The 18,201-nt window shown below is 49.3% G+C and overlaps 6 protein-coding genes across 6 annotated transcripts; 3 read left to right on the forward strand and 3 right to left on the reverse strand.

The window, feature by feature from the left end:
- The first annotated feature begins 1,074 nt into the window (after positions 1-1,074).
- Positions 1,075-3,614, forward strand: FOXG_10059 (PiT family inorganic phosphate transporter). The gene is made up of 3 exons (XM_018389301.1): positions 1,075-1,461; positions 1,522-2,986; positions 3,037-3,614. Exons 2-3 carry the CDS (start codon positions 2,473-2,475, stop codon positions 3,318-3,320), a joined length of 798 nt encoding a protein of 265 aa, XP_018247537.1. The 5' UTR covers positions 1,075-1,461; positions 1,522-2,472; the 3' UTR covers positions 3,321-3,614.
- Positions 3,615-4,282: 668 nt separating this feature from the next.
- FOXG_10060 (uncharacterized protein) lies at positions 4,283-5,964 on the reverse strand. Its single transcript, XM_018389302.1, has 2 exons — positions 5,263-5,964; positions 4,283-5,209 (listed from the first exon to the last, which is right to left on the reverse strand). The coding sequence occupies exons 1-2, from the start codon at positions 5,791-5,793 to the stop codon at positions 4,421-4,423; spliced, it is 1,320 nt and encodes a 439-aa protein (XP_018247538.1). The 5' UTR covers positions 5,794-5,964; the 3' UTR covers positions 4,283-4,420.
- A 2,013-nt stretch (positions 5,965-7,977) lies between these two features.
- FOXG_10061 (uncharacterized protein) lies at positions 7,978-10,495 on the forward strand. The gene is made up of 3 exons (XM_018389303.1): positions 7,978-9,404; positions 9,453-9,626; positions 9,712-10,495. Exons 1-3 carry the CDS (start codon positions 8,025-8,027, stop codon positions 10,414-10,416), a joined length of 2,259 nt encoding a protein of 752 aa, XP_018247539.1. The 5' UTR covers positions 7,978-8,024; the 3' UTR covers positions 10,417-10,495.
- Positions 10,496-11,330: 835 nt separating this feature from the next.
- FOXG_10062 (uncharacterized protein) lies at positions 11,331-13,252 on the forward strand. Its single transcript, XM_018389304.1, has 2 exons — positions 11,331-12,033; positions 12,083-13,252. The coding sequence occupies exons 1-2, from the start codon at positions 11,362-11,364 to the stop codon at positions 12,941-12,943; spliced, it is 1,533 nt and encodes a 510-aa protein (XP_018247540.1). The 5' UTR covers positions 11,331-11,361; the 3' UTR covers positions 12,944-13,252.
- FOXG_10063 (MFS transporter, SP family, major inositol transporter) lies at positions 13,207-15,280 on the reverse strand. Its single transcript, XM_018389305.1, has 2 exons — positions 14,581-15,280; positions 13,207-14,531 (listed from the first exon to the last, which is right to left on the reverse strand). Exons 1-2 carry the CDS (start codon positions 15,077-15,079, stop codon positions 13,306-13,308), a joined length of 1,725 nt encoding a protein of 574 aa, XP_018247541.1. The 5' UTR covers positions 15,080-15,280; the 3' UTR covers positions 13,207-13,305.
- A 1,198-nt stretch (positions 15,281-16,478) lies between these two features.
- On the reverse strand, positions 16,479-17,579 carry FOXG_10064 (uncharacterized protein). Its single transcript, XM_018389306.1, has one exon. It carries the CDS (start codon positions 17,508-17,510, stop codon positions 17,052-17,054), a length of 459 nt encoding a protein of 152 aa, XP_018247542.1. The 5' UTR covers positions 17,511-17,579; the 3' UTR covers positions 16,479-17,051.
- Positions 17,580-18,201: the final 622 nt, after the last annotated feature.

Here is an 18,201-nt window from a genome sequence, read left to right on the forward strand (position 1 = left end):
GCATTAGACAAAGCGGGAATCGGAAATGTCAGGCCAAAAGAAACTCAACGACACCCAAAATGATAATAACCCCTGTCGGTAAAGAAAAAGTGGCCAGCAAAAGGACCCAATAAACAGAGGTAGTGCGTACTAGTGTCTGGGGTGCAATCTATCCAGTGAGATCTCTCCATTTCCCCATGTGGCCGTTTCAAATGGCTCTGCACGTTTCGCGCGGGGAGATGGGACTTAACGGGGAGAGGGTCTAGATTTGGTAAGAGAACAGGGCCTGCGATAATAACTGCGATCTAACCAAGAAGAGAGACCGAACAGTGGAGTATCTCGGGCGAGAGCTAGATTTTACACTTCAAAGTTCAAACGCTGCGAGGAACTGGTGAATCGACTTGCTAAGGGTACGATTTGCCAAGACTCCTAAGCCGAGACGATGGATTCGAGCACTGTAAAATCGGAGGATGTCCGTGTTACAGAGCAGCAATGGTGATACAGATTACAGCGGGTAAAAGGTTGTATTTTTTAATCTTGTTATTGCTTGGATTGGGGGAGATTTGTTATGTCTGAGAACCCAAGTACGCATATGCACGTGCACATCCTCATCTTCAATGCAACAGCAAGCCCAGCAATAATAAGCATACTTTTGTGCTTGTGAATAAACTTACTTTCAAGCATTTTTCCAACTCTAAAAAATCTCTGCAGGGTTTTTTTACCCACGATTTGAAAAGAGAGCACGCGACTCGCCCAGAAATCAGCTTCTAGCCAAGCAGTGTCACCGATCGCTTGGCCATCTCTTGTCCCGCAGTGTGTGGCGTAGCCCCCCATGTGCTTTTGACCCTCAAGAAAACAACCAATCAGAGGGGAGAATTGGGGTTGGAGATCTCGCACGTGGGGTTTTCGAGAGAGGTGATAGGGTTAATATGCTTAATTCTTTAGTGCCCATAATACTCCACCCAACTTCGGCCGGGATCCAAAAGCGGCAAACACTCACGATGGGTGTGAAGGCGTGAAGCCACCGTGTAATCGGTAGCCAGATCGTCTCACCGAAGAGAAACACAACACGCAGTGGCTCCAGCTTCTGGACCTCCCTCCTTCGGTGGGCTGGGTGGGGGGCGTGCGCACGGAACTACTGTAAGCTTAGGGACCTTTGAGTTTTTAGCCTCTTTGGCAGGGGAGCTCAACGACCCATGGATAACTTTTTTTAATGTTTCGGTGGTACTGCAGAAACCTTTAAAGTCTCCCCTCCAGGACCCCGAACTCTGAATCCTGTCTTTCCTTGCTCGAGCATCCCTTCTTCCATCCCCTCTCCGTCTTCACCAAAGAAGCAAGCTTCATACAGCTTAGCTACCTTTCTTTTACTCCCCCTCTTTTACACAATAGCCAGATCCGTCACAATGGTTCTCGAGGCTTACACTTACGTCTTTGCCATTGGCAGTTGCTTCGCTCTGCTTGAGGCCTACAACAACGGTGCCAGTATGTGACCCCTCACCTGCAGTACAGCATTTCACAGATGATTGACAATTTTCTTCACAGACGATGTCGCCAACGCTTGGGCTACCAGTGTCTCATCGCGCTCCGTCACATACCGAGGAGCCATGGTGCTCTGCTGTATCTTCGAACTCCTCGGCGCCCTAACAGTCGGTGCCCGAACCGCCTCGACAATCAAGAACGGCATTATCCCCATGGAGTCGTTCCGCGACAACGCCGGTGTCCAGCTCCTCGCCTTCGCCTGTGCCTCTGCCGGTGCTTCCATCTGGGTCATGTGGTGCACCAAGCACAACGCCCACGTCTCCTCCACATACTCGCTTATCTCATCGCTCGCTGGTGTTGGTATCGCTACTGTTGGTGCTAGCAAGGTCGAGTGGGGTTGGAACGGTGGTCAGGGTCTCGGTGCTATCTTTGCTGGTCTCGGTATGGCTCCTGCTATTGCTGGTTGCTTTGCTGCCATCATCTTCTCCCTCGTCAAGATGGGTTGTTCATGTCCGAAAGAACCCTGTTCCTTGGGCTGTCTGGACCTCTCCCTTCTTCTTCCTCATCGCCGGTACCATCTGCACTCTCTCCATCGTCTACAAGGGATCTCCCCGTCTGGGACTCACTGAGAAGCCTGCTTGGTACATCGCCGCCGTCACTCTCGGTGTCGGATTCGGTCTCTTCGTGCTCTCTGCCATCTTCTTCGTTCCCTTCGTCCACGCACGTGCGTCATCAAGAAGGACTACACTCTCCGCTGGTGGGGATGCCGTTCAGGGTCCTCTTCTGTTCAAGCGCCCCGCTCCCCCTGATGCCGAGAACGCTCGTGTCCCCAACTACGCTGTCGTTCAGCACGGTGCCGAGGACGATGATGTCTCCGTCTCCCAGGAGTCTGAGGACCCCAGCCCCAAGAAGATCAGCGATGATGAGATCACCCCCGCCGCTGCCCCCAGCTCCGAGGTCAACGAGAAGCAGCACCTCAACCTTTCCGAGTCTACCCAGGAGGATTACCAGAAGATGCTTAAGAAGGCTGAAGACAAGCACCACGCCAACCTCCGCAAGGGCAAGGGACCTCTCGGCTGGGCCATGCGCACTCTCCACGCCAACCCCATCGGTGCCGGTTCTATCCACGAGACTCACAACCTGATTGCCGTCGTCAAGCGCATCCCCGCTCAGATCGTCGTCGCTCTTATGTATGGTGCTCACTACGACATCCACACTGCTCAGATGGGTATTGAGGCCACCCCCGAGGGTCGCCGTATGGCCCGTGTCTACGAGCATGCTCCCAAGTACGCCAACGAGGTTGAGTACCTGTACTCTTTCGTCCAGATCATTACTGCCTGCACTGCTTCTTTCGCTCACGGTGCCAACGATGTCGGTAACGCTGTCGGTGTTTGGGCTGGTATGTACGCTGCTTGGCACTCTGGCAAGCCCGCCGAGAAGAAGGCCGAGGTTCCTCTCTGGCAGATTGGTATTGTCGCTGCCACCATTTGCATCGGTTTCATCACCTACGGTTACAACATCATGAAGGGTAAGTCTCAATCATATCGTCTCTTCTGAACAATTACTAACTCTCACTAGTTATGGGTAACAAGATCACCTACCACTCTCCCAGCCGTGGTTCCTCCATGGAGATGGGTGCTGCCATCACTGTCCTCGTCTTCTCTCAGTACAAGCTCCCCGTCTCTACCTCCATGTGCATCACCGGTGCCACCGTCGGTGTCGGTCTCTGCAACGGCAGCCTCAAGGCCGTCAACTGGAAGCGAGTTTTCCTCCTCGTCTTCTCCTGGATCATGACCATCCCCATCGCTGGTCTCATCGGTGGATGCCTCATGGGTCTCGCCCTCAACGCTCCTCACTTCTAAACATCTCACTCACAATTTCTGATACCTTTGAGAGCTTGACGCTCTATCGTTCTTTTTGATTACATGCAACAATCATTTGGGGATTGGGATGAAAATAGAGAAGCGGACTGCATAGAATACCGATGTCAAAGCTGTTTATAGTACTTTATACCATTAATTGACGGAGATTACTCTCCTTTACAATACTTATTTCGCTCTCTGCCTTTGATCCCTCAGTGACCTCTGTAATCTATGTCTCGACCTGAACTTAGACAGCATTTGGTTCTTCACCGCGCTGAATGATCTACAACAAAGTGAACCTTGTGGCTGTCTTGTACTCTTGCGTCACAAGACTGGCAAAGTCAGCCACTTACAAAGCGACAGTTTGTACATTGCCATTGTCACGCGACCAAACATTCTCAATACGAGGTGAAACCACCGGCAACATCTTGAGCTATGTCGTTTAAGCCCTGTAATTGGTGACTCTTGGCAGGAAATGTGGGATAAGCTGAGATCTTGGCAAGCCCTTGACATCTTGGCGTGCTGATGGCTTTTTCTATACACCCTCACTCACACCGGTCACTTGGCAACATCTTGGCGCATGGACTAATCTTCCGTAGAGTCGTATCATGATCAGCCATCGAAGTTTCTATGTGTTCTTCCATGATGGGGTCCGTGACAATCCCCCGCAGTAGCATCATGCGTTCTGTAATCTGGCCGATGGCCAAGCACCGAGCCAATGGTCAACTAAGTACCGCAATTGTCGTGTCGCATGAGGCGGAAATTGTAAAGTTACTTTCTCGTCCGTGTCACTGCCGGATATTACTTTCATGCGAGCGGAACAATTCAAGTCCGGCGAGGTCTCACGTGATAACCGCAAGACTATCAACACGAATTGATGCAAGTCTACTTGTTAATGATGGTAAAGTTGATCTAAAGCCATTAAGAAGAATTGAAGCAACTTTAGAAAAGATCATGAGGTAGGAAGTGATTATTTGAACGACTTTGTATTAACTTATGATTATTACCTCTATGCTAAGAAAGAAGACATTGATGTATTATAGAAAACAAGAAACCAGAAACCAGAAACCAGAACGCCTATATCAAGCTTTTTGAACTCTCTATTGGCACCACATCTGCACGGGAACAGAGATCTGGTCCAAGACATCAAAGTCCATACCCCACTGCTTGAAGCTGACAACGATCATGTCAAAGTTCTCAAGCTCCTCCTTGTTCCAGTCCTCATCAGCCAATCGGGGAATCTCGGGAACAGCGGTCTGCTTGACGAGAGAGTCGGCGAAGGTGACATCCATGGAAAGCTTCTGAAGCTCCTTGGCGAGCTGGAGACCAGGAGAGTTGACGAGATGGTCCTGTCCGGCCTTGAAGCCCATGCCGACAACAAGGATTCGCTTGCTGAGCTCAATACCGGAGTCACGGCGCTGAAGCTTGCTGGTTCCGCGAAGCTCATCGACGATCTTCTGGGCCTGGGTGGCAGGGCGCTTGTTCATCTTGTCGGCGCAGGCCTCGAGAAGAGGGAACTCGCAGTTGGAGAGGAGGTAGTAGGGGTTGACAGGGATGCAGTGACCACCAACACCGAGACTGGGAGTGTAGGGCATGTAACCGAAGGGCTTAGTGGCAGCAGCACGAGACACCTCGAAGGCGTCAATGCCAAGACCCTTGCAAGCGTCGGCCATCTCGTTGGCATAGGCGATGCACATCATGCGCTGGCAGTTCTCGTAGAGCTTGCACATCTCAGCAACCTCAGGCTTGGAGACAGGGACAATGCTGTCGAAGACGCGGCCATAGAGACGGACAACAGCGTCGAGAGATCCAGGGATGACATCATCGAGGCCAGAAACAACCTTGGGGATGGATCGCATGGGAGGCTCAACACGGCCGGGGTCAATGCGCTAGTTCTTGTTAGTATAAGTCATGGTAAGATAGTGTAGATGGTTCGGCTTACCTCGGGAGACATTCCGGCGAAGAGACCCTTGGCCTTAGCAATGGGGCCAAGGAGTTCGCGAGTGAGGCCGACAGAGACAGAGCTCTCAATGACAACAGTGCAGCCAGGACGAGCCCACTGCTCAACACGGCGAAGAGCAGAGCGGAGATAAGACAGATCAATGGTCCTGTCAGAGCGAAGAAGGGTAGGAACAGAGATAAGGAAGTGGGTAGCGTTGCCAAGATCAGACTCGTTGGAAGTGAAGGAGACGTTGGGTCGAGCACTGAACTCTCCCCTGAGGAACTCAAGACGATCTTCAGAGATGTCAAAGCCCATGATCTCGTACTTGGAAGAGAAAGAGTCAACAAGACCAGTACCAACGAAGCCAACGCCGATCACTGCGACAAGAGGAGTAGCCTCAGTGGGTGCCATGATAGGCTTGGCGGGTGAAGTATTGGCTGCATGGCTCTGCTTGGTCTTGGTCTTGGTCTGGTGGGGGAGAACCTTGCTGCGAGGAGCAGGTCTCTGGACAAGATTGGCAACGATAGGCATTGTTGATGTAAGAGTGTGTGGATAGTGAGACAGAAGATGTGATAATGGGAGAGTGAGACAAGGAGGGGAGTGAAGAGTGTTTAAAGTACTCTGAAGAGATGATTATGTTGATGAGATGAGTGATGAGAAGTGAATTAGGCTGCTGGAAGCTGTCTTCTTATAGACTGTTAGTTGATACTGAAAACGCTTCCTGATCGAAGATTTCGCTCCATCATCTCCATACTCAACCAAAAGCAGAAACTTTGAACAATTTTTCGATGAGAGCTATGAGCAACCAGTCTAGATTCGGCAGCATTAGGAATAGTCGAACGGACTATCTGTCGACCCAAGTTTCTTAGTCCAAGATATTGCAACCCTCCCTTGATGAATCTCGCCCCGAGAGGACGAAAAGCCCGTCCGAATAGGGAAAGGTAGGCTTCTTCGATTCGATATGATTACCTGCACAGCACAGACATAGCGGCGGCTCCCGCAGCCACTGTGTGGGTTGAGCACTATCGCGTTCGGAGCAAAAAAGTGGCGATAGTCCCGGCCGGCAAAGAGTGCTAGTGGCCCTAGTGTGCAAGCGAGGAATGCAGTGCCAAGCAGAAATCCAATCCTATTACATGCCACTGGCAGTGGCAATAGCATTCCGGCACATTATGATATATTACAGTTATTTTAGAGTGCAAGCGATTCACGTGCGATCGACCTTGTGCTGGGGCATAGGTTGGATCGATCGGGGGCACCATGCTTTGGAGATCCAGTGCACAGACTCGCGCGTGAGCTAAACACGATTAATGCCAGATCAGTTTGTGTTTCTTCAGGTTTAATTGACACAAATCAAGGAAATAGCAGGGCCATACCATAAACAAGTGAGGGGTTGTGCAGCAGTGACATTCGGGCCTAGGCATCTATTCCCCTTTCCCCATCGTTGCGCTGGATGTGGACCCAGACCCTGAGATAACTCTAATGGCCTGCCAAGGTAAATCACCACTTAAACAAAGGCCCGACAGTCGACCTAACAAAAAACAGACCGTTCTCATCGTTTTACCCCTACAAATGGCGCAATTGGGGTAAGCCACTTATCACATACCTGCCTAAACCTGACCTGTCACATAGACCCAACGCTCTTTCAACGTGCAGATGCAGGTGCAGTGCATGGGAAACGGGGATCGGCGCCTTTGTTCCTGGGAGGATGGGCACATGGCAGTTGTTTTCGGCAGGTCTGTCGTATGATGAAGGGTTCGGCTTTTCATGCCATGTGGTAGCGAAGTGTTCTAGAGTTGATTCAGAGTTTAAGAGGATGCTGCCAAGCATACACTTGTCATGTTTTCTCCAACTGAAGGGGACTTTTCACCCGGGAAGGGGTCTTCAGGGGACCTTTTGATTGCATGGATGCAGACTTTCTTGACTATCGTACACAATTGAAAATACTGTAGAAAGCTCGCTTAGTTGCCTAAACGGGATCCCTCCCCGAATCTCATCGGTCGAACATATTCCGCCGACGTAGATAGAGCCGTTCGCCATCAAATAAACATACCTAGCCCACGGCATTAATCAGAGCTAAACTAGACCATCTCTAGCTAACGACAACGCCATGTCTTTCAATCTTTGTCTCTGAAATTCAGCGAGGCGTGGCGGCGTGGCACACGGGACACGCGGGACAGAACGCCCATTCCGGATATCGCAGGAATGTCAGTCTAAACGACACACTCCACCCGTTTGACCACCCATGATGAAAGGAGCAATGATCAACGAAACCAGATTCATCTCGACGTTGATGGAATTGTTCCTGGAAGTTGCCACCTTCAGTATTGATCTGCTTTCAGGCTTTTAGGGAGTAAGAAAAAACTTGGGACTTTGAAACAGGGTGCCAAAATTGCCTGGTCTAAAGGCCCGCTAAGATAGACTAAGCTTTCGTAAATCTTTTCGTCCCTTGTGATAGAGATCCTAGGTTTTTCTTTTTGTCTCCCCTACCCTGTCCATAGTTTCTTCAGGAAAAAACGTGTAGGATGCATGGCACGGCCAAGTTGGTCGAAAACGGCCCAGGGAACTGGAATTCGACAGGGGCGAAGCCAGGATTTCAATACTGCCAAGGCCCTTTACCTGTTGTCATGATGGGGGGACCTTGTTTGGATGATCTTTTTGCCTCGAGTGAGCTGTTGATTTGAAGGCCATGTCTTGAATTCCTCCCCTCGTTTCTCCTTTGTTTCGTTCAGTTCTTTTCTCTACGCCTTTTTTTTTTCTCAAACATGGCTTCTCTAAGTACACGACCGAGAAGTGCCTTGTACTCCTTTGAGGCCAAGAAGGCTTACTTCGATAATGAATTTGCCAATGATACCTCCCTTCATGCTTCTGACCGTCCTCCTATGCGGCACATGAGATCATGGCAGAACACTTCCTTCTCTTCTACAGCAGAGACTGTTGTTGGCGATGACGATCATGACCATCATCACCACCACAAGAAGGATGCCCCTCTCTTTACTCTCAATGTCATCTCAGAACAGCCCCCTACACCACCTGCCGAGCCCAAGATCCATCAAGACCCTCTCTTCCCTTCTCCTACAGAAAACCTCACGCCTTTATTCAATCTCAATGTCTCACCCTCAAAAGACTCTCTATTCTCTACCACTGATGAGGAGAGTATCTGCCCTCTTGAGTCAGATCCCCAGAAACTCAGCCCTACTGTCTCTGTCTCACCGAAGGTTGTCTCATCGAAGTTTGTTGAGCCAGCACCAGTGCACGCAAATGACAGCATTGAGACATGCGGTTACCCCAAGATCGAAGACCCTGTCGATCCTGCGAGGATCCTATCGCAAAGGGATCTGCGCAACCAAAGGGTCGCCTTCATGGGGATCATCGTGTTTCTCAACATCTGCATGGCAATCACTGCCTTCTTTGGTAAGAAGACCAAGTTGATCTTCATCGTCATCTTGTTCGTCAAGAGCAAGGATTTCCTATCTGCGATCCTGTCTCCTACCGGGATGATGTATCGTGCTATCCATGACAAGTTCTACCCACCCAAGCCTGTCAGCCGAAAATGGATCTTGTCTCTCATCCCTGCCTACTCTGAGAGTGAGGAGCAGATCGTCAAGACTATCTTCTCTCTTCGGGATAATGGTGTTGAGCCTCACAAGCAAGTCATGGTCGTCATCCTCGATGGCAAGCCTCGGGATGTTCGATCACACATGACAAGAATGGTTCGCGAGTTCCAACGCCCCTACGTCTCTTTTAAGTGGAAGAAGGGTGTCTTGAACGTCCTTGCCGGTTTCATGGAAGATGTCCCTGTCATTGTCATCGAGAAGGTCAAGAACGCCGGCAAGAAGGATTCTCTCATTCTCTGCCATGATCTTTTCAACTTTCCTCGTGAAAACTCTCCTCTCTACACAAAGCTTCTACGAAAGGAGATGTGGGACGAAATTCTCCCTGAGTTGACCAAGGGCGAAGACTTCAAGGGCTTTGATATGGTTTTCTGCACCGATGCCGACTCTACTATCTACAAGGGCGCTGTCGCTCTTCTGGCTAATGCTCTTGCTCGTGATGACAAGGCTATTGCTGCTTGTGGACTTGTCCTGGTTGAGCTTGAACCTGGATATGAATGGTCGTTTTGGAATCTCTATCAACAATTTCAGGTATGTTCCCCCAACTATTCGACTGTGACGTGGTCTAACATTCTACAGTACACGTTTGGACAATATGTCAGACGGCGAGCTGAAGGGTTCATTGGAAAAGTCACTTGTTTACCTGGTTGCATCACCATGATAGCAGTGAGACCAGAAATGGCCGGTGCTATTCGGAAATACGCCGAACCCGTTACCGGTGAACTAGTCATTAACCACCAAGTGCAATATCTCGTAAGTGGAACCCCTAATTCTCCTAGCAAGAAACATTGCTCCCACTTCCCGTAGCCTCCCCACAAGGCTAACCTAAATTTTCTAGGGCACTGACAGGCGACTCACTTACTCAATGCTGTCTCAGGGTGATCATCTTCGCACACTGTTCGTCCCTGATGCCGTCAGTGAGACGGTTGCTCCCCAGTCACTGTTCCACTACCTAAGCCAAAGACGTCGATGGGGCTCAAATGCCTACTTCAACAATTACTTCTATTTGGCTGGCGAGAAGATGATCACCATTACTCGCATTGCTGCCTCTGTTGAAGTCATCCGTCTGAGCTTGGTGTACTACCGCATTCTCAACACTGCTTTGTTCATCGCAAGCTGCGTTCGTCATGTCTCTGCTCTCAAGCTTGTTCCCATGTTGGTAGTTGGCCAGTTGCCCTCTCTTTGGTTCTTCTGTTCAGTTCTTCTTGAGCCTGAGTTACGAAAGCGAGGGCACAAACTTGCAATCGGATACCTGATCAACAAGTGTGTATCTCCAGTCATGAGTGTCATCATCTTTACAAAGGTTGCCACCAACCTCGGAAGTCAAGTCTGGGGTGTATCTGGAGTCACGGCATCTTCTGGTCCCGTTCCTCCTCAAGTGGAAATAACCGAAGAAGAGGCCAAGCTGTTTGACGCAGATGCTTTATCTGCGGCTGAAAAGGGAGAAGCGCCTTTGTTGTTGAAAAATCTGTTGGATGATGAGGCAATTGCTAAACCAGAGCGTTGTCGCCTCAAGGACGAGCGAGCGGATGTAGACTGCTAGATTACATACTAGCAATAGAACACTAGACCTAAAAGTTAATTAGCATAATATTTAATGACAATCATGAATCAATCAAAAACTCAATCGGTCATGATAGTGATGGATGCAACTACTATTCGCCTTCTGAGCATATGCCATGACTCCATACAGTGTCTACATGAGCCTCGGTAAAAGCTCGTTCATCGTTCAATGTTCCGAATACAGAAGCCCTGTTTCCTTGGCAACCTTTCTAAAACCGTTGATTCACCCAACCCACCATGACGGGGTTGTCCAGAGTTCGCCGAGATCCCACGTTTGCGGTTCGCCGCATGTCTGACTATCCCCATTTCCCCATTGCACAACGGCGATTGTCACTAACCGTTAGGCAACCATGAATCAAGGATTTTTCAAATCAACCTTGAAATTTAAGACAAAGTGACATCACCGCTACAGCCCGTCCCCGCAAGAGCAATGTCGCCTCCCGCAGCCATATCCGGGCGCCATCCATTCCAGTCATGACACTAACGCAGGACAAGTAAGACCCCTCACATAAGCGTAAGATTATACCTCCGTAGTGTCTGATTTGGTTAAATTCCGATGGCGATTCAGTTAAGGAAACCCTATCGATATCTCCGTTAGATAGATCTCGCCGATATAGCAGAAATATCATCTTATTTTTTATACTTGTAGGCTGCATGAGCACTGAACCTATATCCTACATATGCTCTTAATAATGATGCAATTGATGATATACTTCTTTCACTGGGTAAACTAACCAACCAGCGATGACGATTATGCTTGGTTGTTAAAGTTAATCAGTGGGTTCTAGATGTCACTCTTCATTCCAGTCACGCTTTGCCGAATGCTGTCCCATGTTTTGACGGTTTATATAACCCCTCACTCCGACATGAGTAGCAGGACTGCTACTCCCCCACCTGAATTATTCCCCTTTTTGGAACTTTCCCGATGCCTCTTCCTCGACAGTGTTTCTCTCGCTGGACCATTTTCTCCGTCGTTGCCATTTTTATCATCGTCACTATCACTGTTACGTGTGCTACCTACTTCACGCTGGCTAAGAAAAAGCATCATGCGTTTGATTGGACGACAGTCATGAGTTCTCGTGGGGATGTGATCCCTGACTTTAGCTTTGCTGGGTATCATAACTCTGCTATCATACTGCCCAACATCACCGCCCCCAACATCACTGTTTCTTTTAATAATAGCGTTGATGTGAGGCCGGCGATACAAGCTGCTATTGATAGCATTGCTTCTTCGGGCGGTGGCTCTGTCATCCTGCCTCCTGGTAAATGGTCTATGACCGCAGGCCTGAACCTCTCTAGCAACGTTGTCGTCACCGGGTCTGCTGGTGGTAAAACCGTTCTGTCATTGAGCGAGAAGCCATCTGTACCTGTTTTCACGCTTGGTTCTAGCAATACTGTCAAGCCCAGGTACGGGTTCAGGTCAAACATCACCAATGATTATGTTCCCATCGGCTCCTCTTCAGTCGAGGTCGTCAACAGCACTGGCTTTGCAGTGGACCAACTAGTCTACGTTTCTAGAATAGCCACAGAATCGTGGATCAAGGCCAATGGCATGAGCAGTCTGGTGCGAGACGATTCATCCCAAACCTGGATACCGGTATGTAGTCATCCTCGCTTGTAACTGTGTATGTACTAACTTTATGTAGGAGAACAAAAGATTTATGACGCCAAATCAGATCAGCGGTGTCTATGGTAACAACATCACCCTCAGGATACCCTTGACAGACAATCTTGACTTGGACTATCTGCAGCCAGAGCTCATTGTCTATACCCCTCCTGAAACCAACAGTGAGATGGGTATCAAGGATCTCTCCATTGAGGTACCCGACACTTGCTCTGGGGCCTCTCTCAGTGACAAGACGTGCAACGCTGCTGCCGTCCGCTTCCCATCTTGGACAGTTGACAGTTGGGTCAGTGGTCTCACTCTGAAAGGCTTCAACAAGTTCTTCCAGATTGACCAAGATGTCTCTCGCATCACCATCCAGAACACTACCATGAACCGAGATAAAGATATCTCGGGAAGTGCGCTTCCTTTTGACATCTTGATCCAAGGTTCACAAGTTCTTGTTCAAGACTGTGAACAAGTTGGTATCCCTTCTGCGCGCTGCTTTTCCGTCGCCACGGGGTCGTTGACGCCTGGTCCCAATGCTATCCTCCGTCACAAGACCAAGTCTGATTCTCAGACTATATACCCTCATCAGAGATGGGCTCAGGGTTTGTTGGTAGAAGATACCTCAGTAGCAACGTACTTCGTGAACCGCAACACCAAGGGTTCAGGTCACGGTTGGTCCATCAATGGTGGTGTTGGTTGGAACATAGATGGGCGTTGTGAGTTCGAGTCCCCACCTACCGGCATCAATTGGTGCATTGGGTGCGGAGACCAGGGTAACGATCCAAAGGGCAATGCTACCTTGCTGGAGACGGGGAAGCGAGTTGAACCACAGAGTTTGTTCCAGACGCAACTTGAGAATCGTGGTGTTTATAGATATGATGGACAGGAAAGCTAAAATGATTATTCGGTGGTAATGGGTTCGGGGTATGGATATTTGGACGCAGGCTAAAAGGGATGATTTCTATCACAAAGGACAGACATACTTAGAGAAGTTTAACATAATTTAGAGATACCGAGGGTAATTTAATCGGGTTTAAATTACGTTGGATAAGTTTAGAATAGCCTAAGGAGAATCAACATGATTCGATTACATGGCAGGATCTTGAACTGTAACTCGTCCCATGGCTTTAGACTTTTCACGCAGAAGGCACACTAGCATAGTTGAGCATTCAGTTGTCATTAATAGTAACTAGTTACTCTTGGTATCATCAACGTTAAATAACCAACCCCATCCACCACCAACATCATAGTAATCATCTAAGCATGAGAGATCTGGACCTGATCCTTGGGATCTGTCATAGCCTGCTCGACAAAGACCTTGTGCCAATGTCCAGTGAGTAGGAGGCGGGTGGTCTCCTTAACACCAGCCCAGTTCTCTCTAACAATATCCATGGTAGGTCGCGAGAAGACAACATCGATCTCTTCCAGAGTCTTGTTCTTGGTCTCAGGCATGAAGAAGATCTGGTAGATCTCACCAATGAACGCAATACCACCATAGAAGCCCAGAGCAAGACCAGTCCTGCCCATGGCATTCTGCATGGCGGAGAAGTTGTAGGTGACGACGAAAGAGGCGAGGAAGAGAAGAGCATCAGATGTAGTCATTCCGTAACTTCGAAGGTAGGTGGGATAAACCTCTGAAGGGACGACCCAGGTCAGACAGGCGTAGGAACCAAAGAAGCCCATATAAATGATAAGGCCGGAGAGGTAAAGACCCTCGACAGTCTGCAGCTGAGTCTTGACGTCGAACTGATAACTGACACCAATCAACACCAGTCCAATAAAGAATCCAGGTAACATGGTGATGGCCCAGAAGCGTCGACCGAACCTCTCCATGAGGAAGATAGCAGGAATAGTGCCTAGGAGAAGAGATCCACCACCAACAAGGGACATGTAGTTGGATTCCTTCTTGTCAAAGCCAATTTGGTTCATAAGAACAGACATGTAGTACATGATGGCGTTGACACCAGTAAGCTGACCAAGAAGAATCATAATGTTGGCGTAGACAAGAGCGCGACGAGCACGGGGCTCAGTAAAGAAGTCCATCCAAGGGAAGCGATGGTTCTTGGCACCCTCAGCGACAGCATTCTCCTCTGAAATGACAGAGGCACTCATGACGTAGAACTCCTCACGAGACTCACGGTCCTCAATACCGCGAATGCGCTTCCAAACCTTGTATGCATCGAGGTGACGCTTCTGGTGGATGAGGAAACGGGGAGACTCGGGGAGGAAGAGCATGCCGAAGAACATGATGGTTGAGAAGAGGAGGGATGAACCCAGAATGTAGCGCCAGTTGCCGGGGACGTTAAGGAAGATTGCGCCGACAGCGTAGCCAAGGACTTCACCGAGGGCGATGTTGAATTGGTACAGAGAGACAAGGTTACCGCGAATTCGGCGCTCGACGGTTTCGGCGACGTAGACAGGGACTGTACCACCTTCGAGACCGACTCCGAGACCGAGAATGACACGTGATGAGACAATCATACCTGAATAGTCAGCATGGTGATGATGATCGCGCGGAGGCAGACGACTTACCAAAGTTGATTGAACCAGCTTCCAAGGCAGCACCAATAGTGTAAAGAATAATAGAGATGATAATAGCGCCCTTTCGACCAAAGTACTCGTTTGCAGGCGACAAAAGCAGCGCGCCACCAACAGCACCAAGCGGCATACCAGAGTTGACAAGACTGTTCTCATGCTCAGTGAGACCAAGGTCGTCGGGCAGGAACAAGTTCGCGCCGCTGATGAGAGACTGGTCAAGACCGGAGAGGAGACCACCCATGGATGCAAACGCTACCAGGAGCCAGGTAAAGTGCTTGGGGTTGGCGAACTGGATCTGGAAGAAGCCCTTATTCAGACCACCAGACTCATCAAGCTGGCGCTCCATGTCGTCAATGAGCTCGTCGATCTCACGACCGCCATGACGAGCTACTTCAAGGGCTTCGAACTCGGCTTTTTCGTGGCCCATTGCTTTTTGGATCTCATCCTTCTCACGATCGACCGTGGTGGTCGAGTTCTGTCGACTCTTGCCCATGGTGAAAGAATTACAATTGTATAATGAGTAGTGAGGAGTAAAGGTTGTCAGTGACACCTGTAGGCTGGTGGAAGAGAATTGCTTGTCGCGGCAAACCCCAGGTTTTTATATGCAACCCACAATTCCACAAGTCTGGAGAGACTTTATGTGAGTAGTCTGTTTCGCCATGGGGCACCGCAAAATGCAACGACACAAAGTTATGGGGAATAAAACTAATGCGGAGCGTGCCCATGGCGGTAGCACCGAAAGATTCGCCGCTGGTTCTCCATCAGAAGATGCCGTCTGAGCCGATTATGGGGTGGAGTTCCATAACGCGTCTCCTGTATCGATAAGGTAGGTTGGTAGGCGACGTAGGATCGAAAGCATTTAGAGCGGGATCACCGCGCAATCATCACCAGTGACATGATGCTTACTCGGATGATCTCTACTCCTACAGGTTCATCGAACCATCCATCATTGCCGAGAAGCCTTTCAAGGGTCGCATTGAATGTGTCGGTCCGGTGGGTAGACCAATGGCATGTCCACTCTTTCAAGTCCCGGGAGGGATCGACATGAGACTAGCCGCGGATGAATGATGTTCCTTTTCTAGAAATGTTCTACGGCAAGCCTTTTACGTCACGGGAGCGGTTGACGGTCGCCCTGTTTCTCTCCACCTGGGAAAACAAGCCATTCCGTAATGAAGGACCAACGTTGGAACGTTGGCGTGAAGAAGTTGGCACAAGTACTCCTAGCCTGGCATGGCCGAAGTGAGTTTTTGTTAGGTATCAGGAGATGGAAAGGAAACAGAAGGCATAAGGCAATGCCAAGTCGAAGGCTTTGCTATTCCCATGCCAAGATGGGATCTCGTGGTAGACTAGACTGATTGAATGAAAGCGGCCGCTGAAGCGAGCACTAGAGCGTTTGCGATCTCGCCATGATTCAGCCGCATCTCTTGGCTGTCAATCAGTAACATGACGATGCTTCACTGTGAGAAAGCTACCCTACGCTAGCCAACGGATCTCATGTTTGGCTTCAATTAACAGCTTACGAATCACCAGAATGTAACACAACTAATATCAATTAAACTTTTGTTTCTCAATCTAGACCTCTTGTCGTGAGATGTTATGATTTGCTACCGGAGAATCGGCATCATCAACAGCAGTCGCGTAAAATACCGCGCCCGACGTCCCCCGTCCAATTGCACCACAAACCCACAAATCAACCTTAACACTTCCCCATGGCGAACAAACATGCGGAGACGTGCTCAACACGCTCTGTCTCCGTGTCCAGGGTAAGAACCTTGGATGACCGACTCTGCTCGTTTCGACTGTCGGCCCGTTGCCTCAAGCAGATGACTACAAAAACTCCACCATCTCCAACACGACGGAAAGAAACGGACCTGTGTATAGCTTCTTCGCATGGTAGACAACGCGATTTGGGTAGAACGAGGATATCACGGGGGCGCTATGACCCCCGCGATTCTGGGTAAAGGGCCGAATTCCTCCACAGAACAAAACCCCAATTTTTGCAATGGCAGGGATTATCAGGCAGACGTTTAAGAGAACTCAAAGTGGTGATCACATTTGCACTCGATTGCCAGGAGAGAAATCGAGTCATGAACTCTGCGGATCCGCGTGAAATTCCTGCTTGGGCATCAAAGAGTTGGGATTTATACCGCTTTAGGAATTAACGAGTCTCCACTTGTAATCAAACCAGAAAACAGCATTGATTCCATTTTTCCACGGCGGAAGAATGAAACAGTAGCAGAGAGAAAATTCAGTCAATAGTGGGGTTCTGTACATTACTATACGACACTGGAAAACTCTTCCGATCCAGGGACTGGCGTCTTGAGGTCATCGTGAGTTTGCGGCGCAAGCAGAGCCTCAAGTTTGAGCTTGCTAACCCAACCCACGAAGCGAATTTAGCCATCTCATCCCGTCCGCCACCAAAATCTCATCTCTTCAGCCCTACCGGCTGTGCCTTCTTGGCTGAACTAAGCCCTCTTGGCTCTCCCCCTCGTATCCTTGACCCCAACGCCCAGAACAAACGCGATTCTGAGAACAGTGCAGATACCCGTAACAACAATACTAAACCAATCTTCCGAGCGCCAATCCGCAATCGCTAAATTACCCGAGATGCGCATGCCGATGTATATAGCCGTGAGCATGGTGAAGTCAGCTGGTAAGATAGCTAGCTGCACTATCTTCCAGATGTTGATGTCGTGCGTGTAGCGTAGTAGTACGACGAGGATGATTAGGTATGACGTGCCCATGCCGCCGATCTGGTAGATGAAACAGCGGAAGTGGTCTGTTGGTGGGTAATTTATGAAGAAGGCCTGCATGGCGAGATCGTGGTCGACAAAGTTGACATACATCCCGACAAGAGTCAGGATGGGGTCGACCCAGAGGAACCAGAGGCTGTAAATCGGGTGGATTTTATCAGTGATTGCCATTTTGGTGATATTACGGCAATACGACAAGCGTTCTACAGAATTAGATCAGTCGTGAAGATTGATCTTTCGAGGTTCTTATAGTCATTGAGAAGATGTCAGCAGCGTCAGCGCAGTAAGCTTATCCTCAACCCCGCGTCAGCATCACCAGGAATGGCAATCATTGGCTTCCCTTTATGTTACAAACCTGTTATAATTGGCACAAGAGGGCGTAATCAGTTCCATACGATGACTGTCCGGGCTTGGCAATTGCCGGAATTTTAATGTGAAGCCGCTGCACGAGACTTGGTAGACTGGAGAAAATATTAGTTGACGATTATGCGCTAACAGAAGTTGGTGTGCATAGCGTGTGCACAAGTTAAGGTGATAACCCAGCCGATCGTATCAGATCCAGTGCGACGGGTATCTAGTTCATCAGACATTTGCACTGGGTCCAAAATGACCTCTAGCGATATATAATTTCTAGTTTTGCATTTCTTCTTATGTATTTCTATGACTTCTATAGTTTTGAACCGGCATTTTCATACAATGTTAGGCTTGGCCAACATCATGACGCTCTCATGTGACACCTCGCGCAAATCATTTCGGGCTACGAGTTATACCTCGATGAGCTAACTCTGACCTCCGTTTCCCGTATAATTCCCTTGCTGCTTGAATTATCATTGCCTGTCTCGTGATCTCGAGCTCGTGATGG

The sequence above is a fragment of the Fusarium oxysporum genome, chromosome 11 (genome assembly GCF_000149955.1).
Source record: "Fusarium oxysporum f. sp. lycopersici 4287 chromosome 11, whole genome shotgun sequence".
Classification (NCBI taxonomy): domain Eukaryota; kingdom Fungi; phylum Ascomycota; class Sordariomycetes; order Hypocreales; family Nectriaceae; genus Fusarium; species Fusarium oxysporum.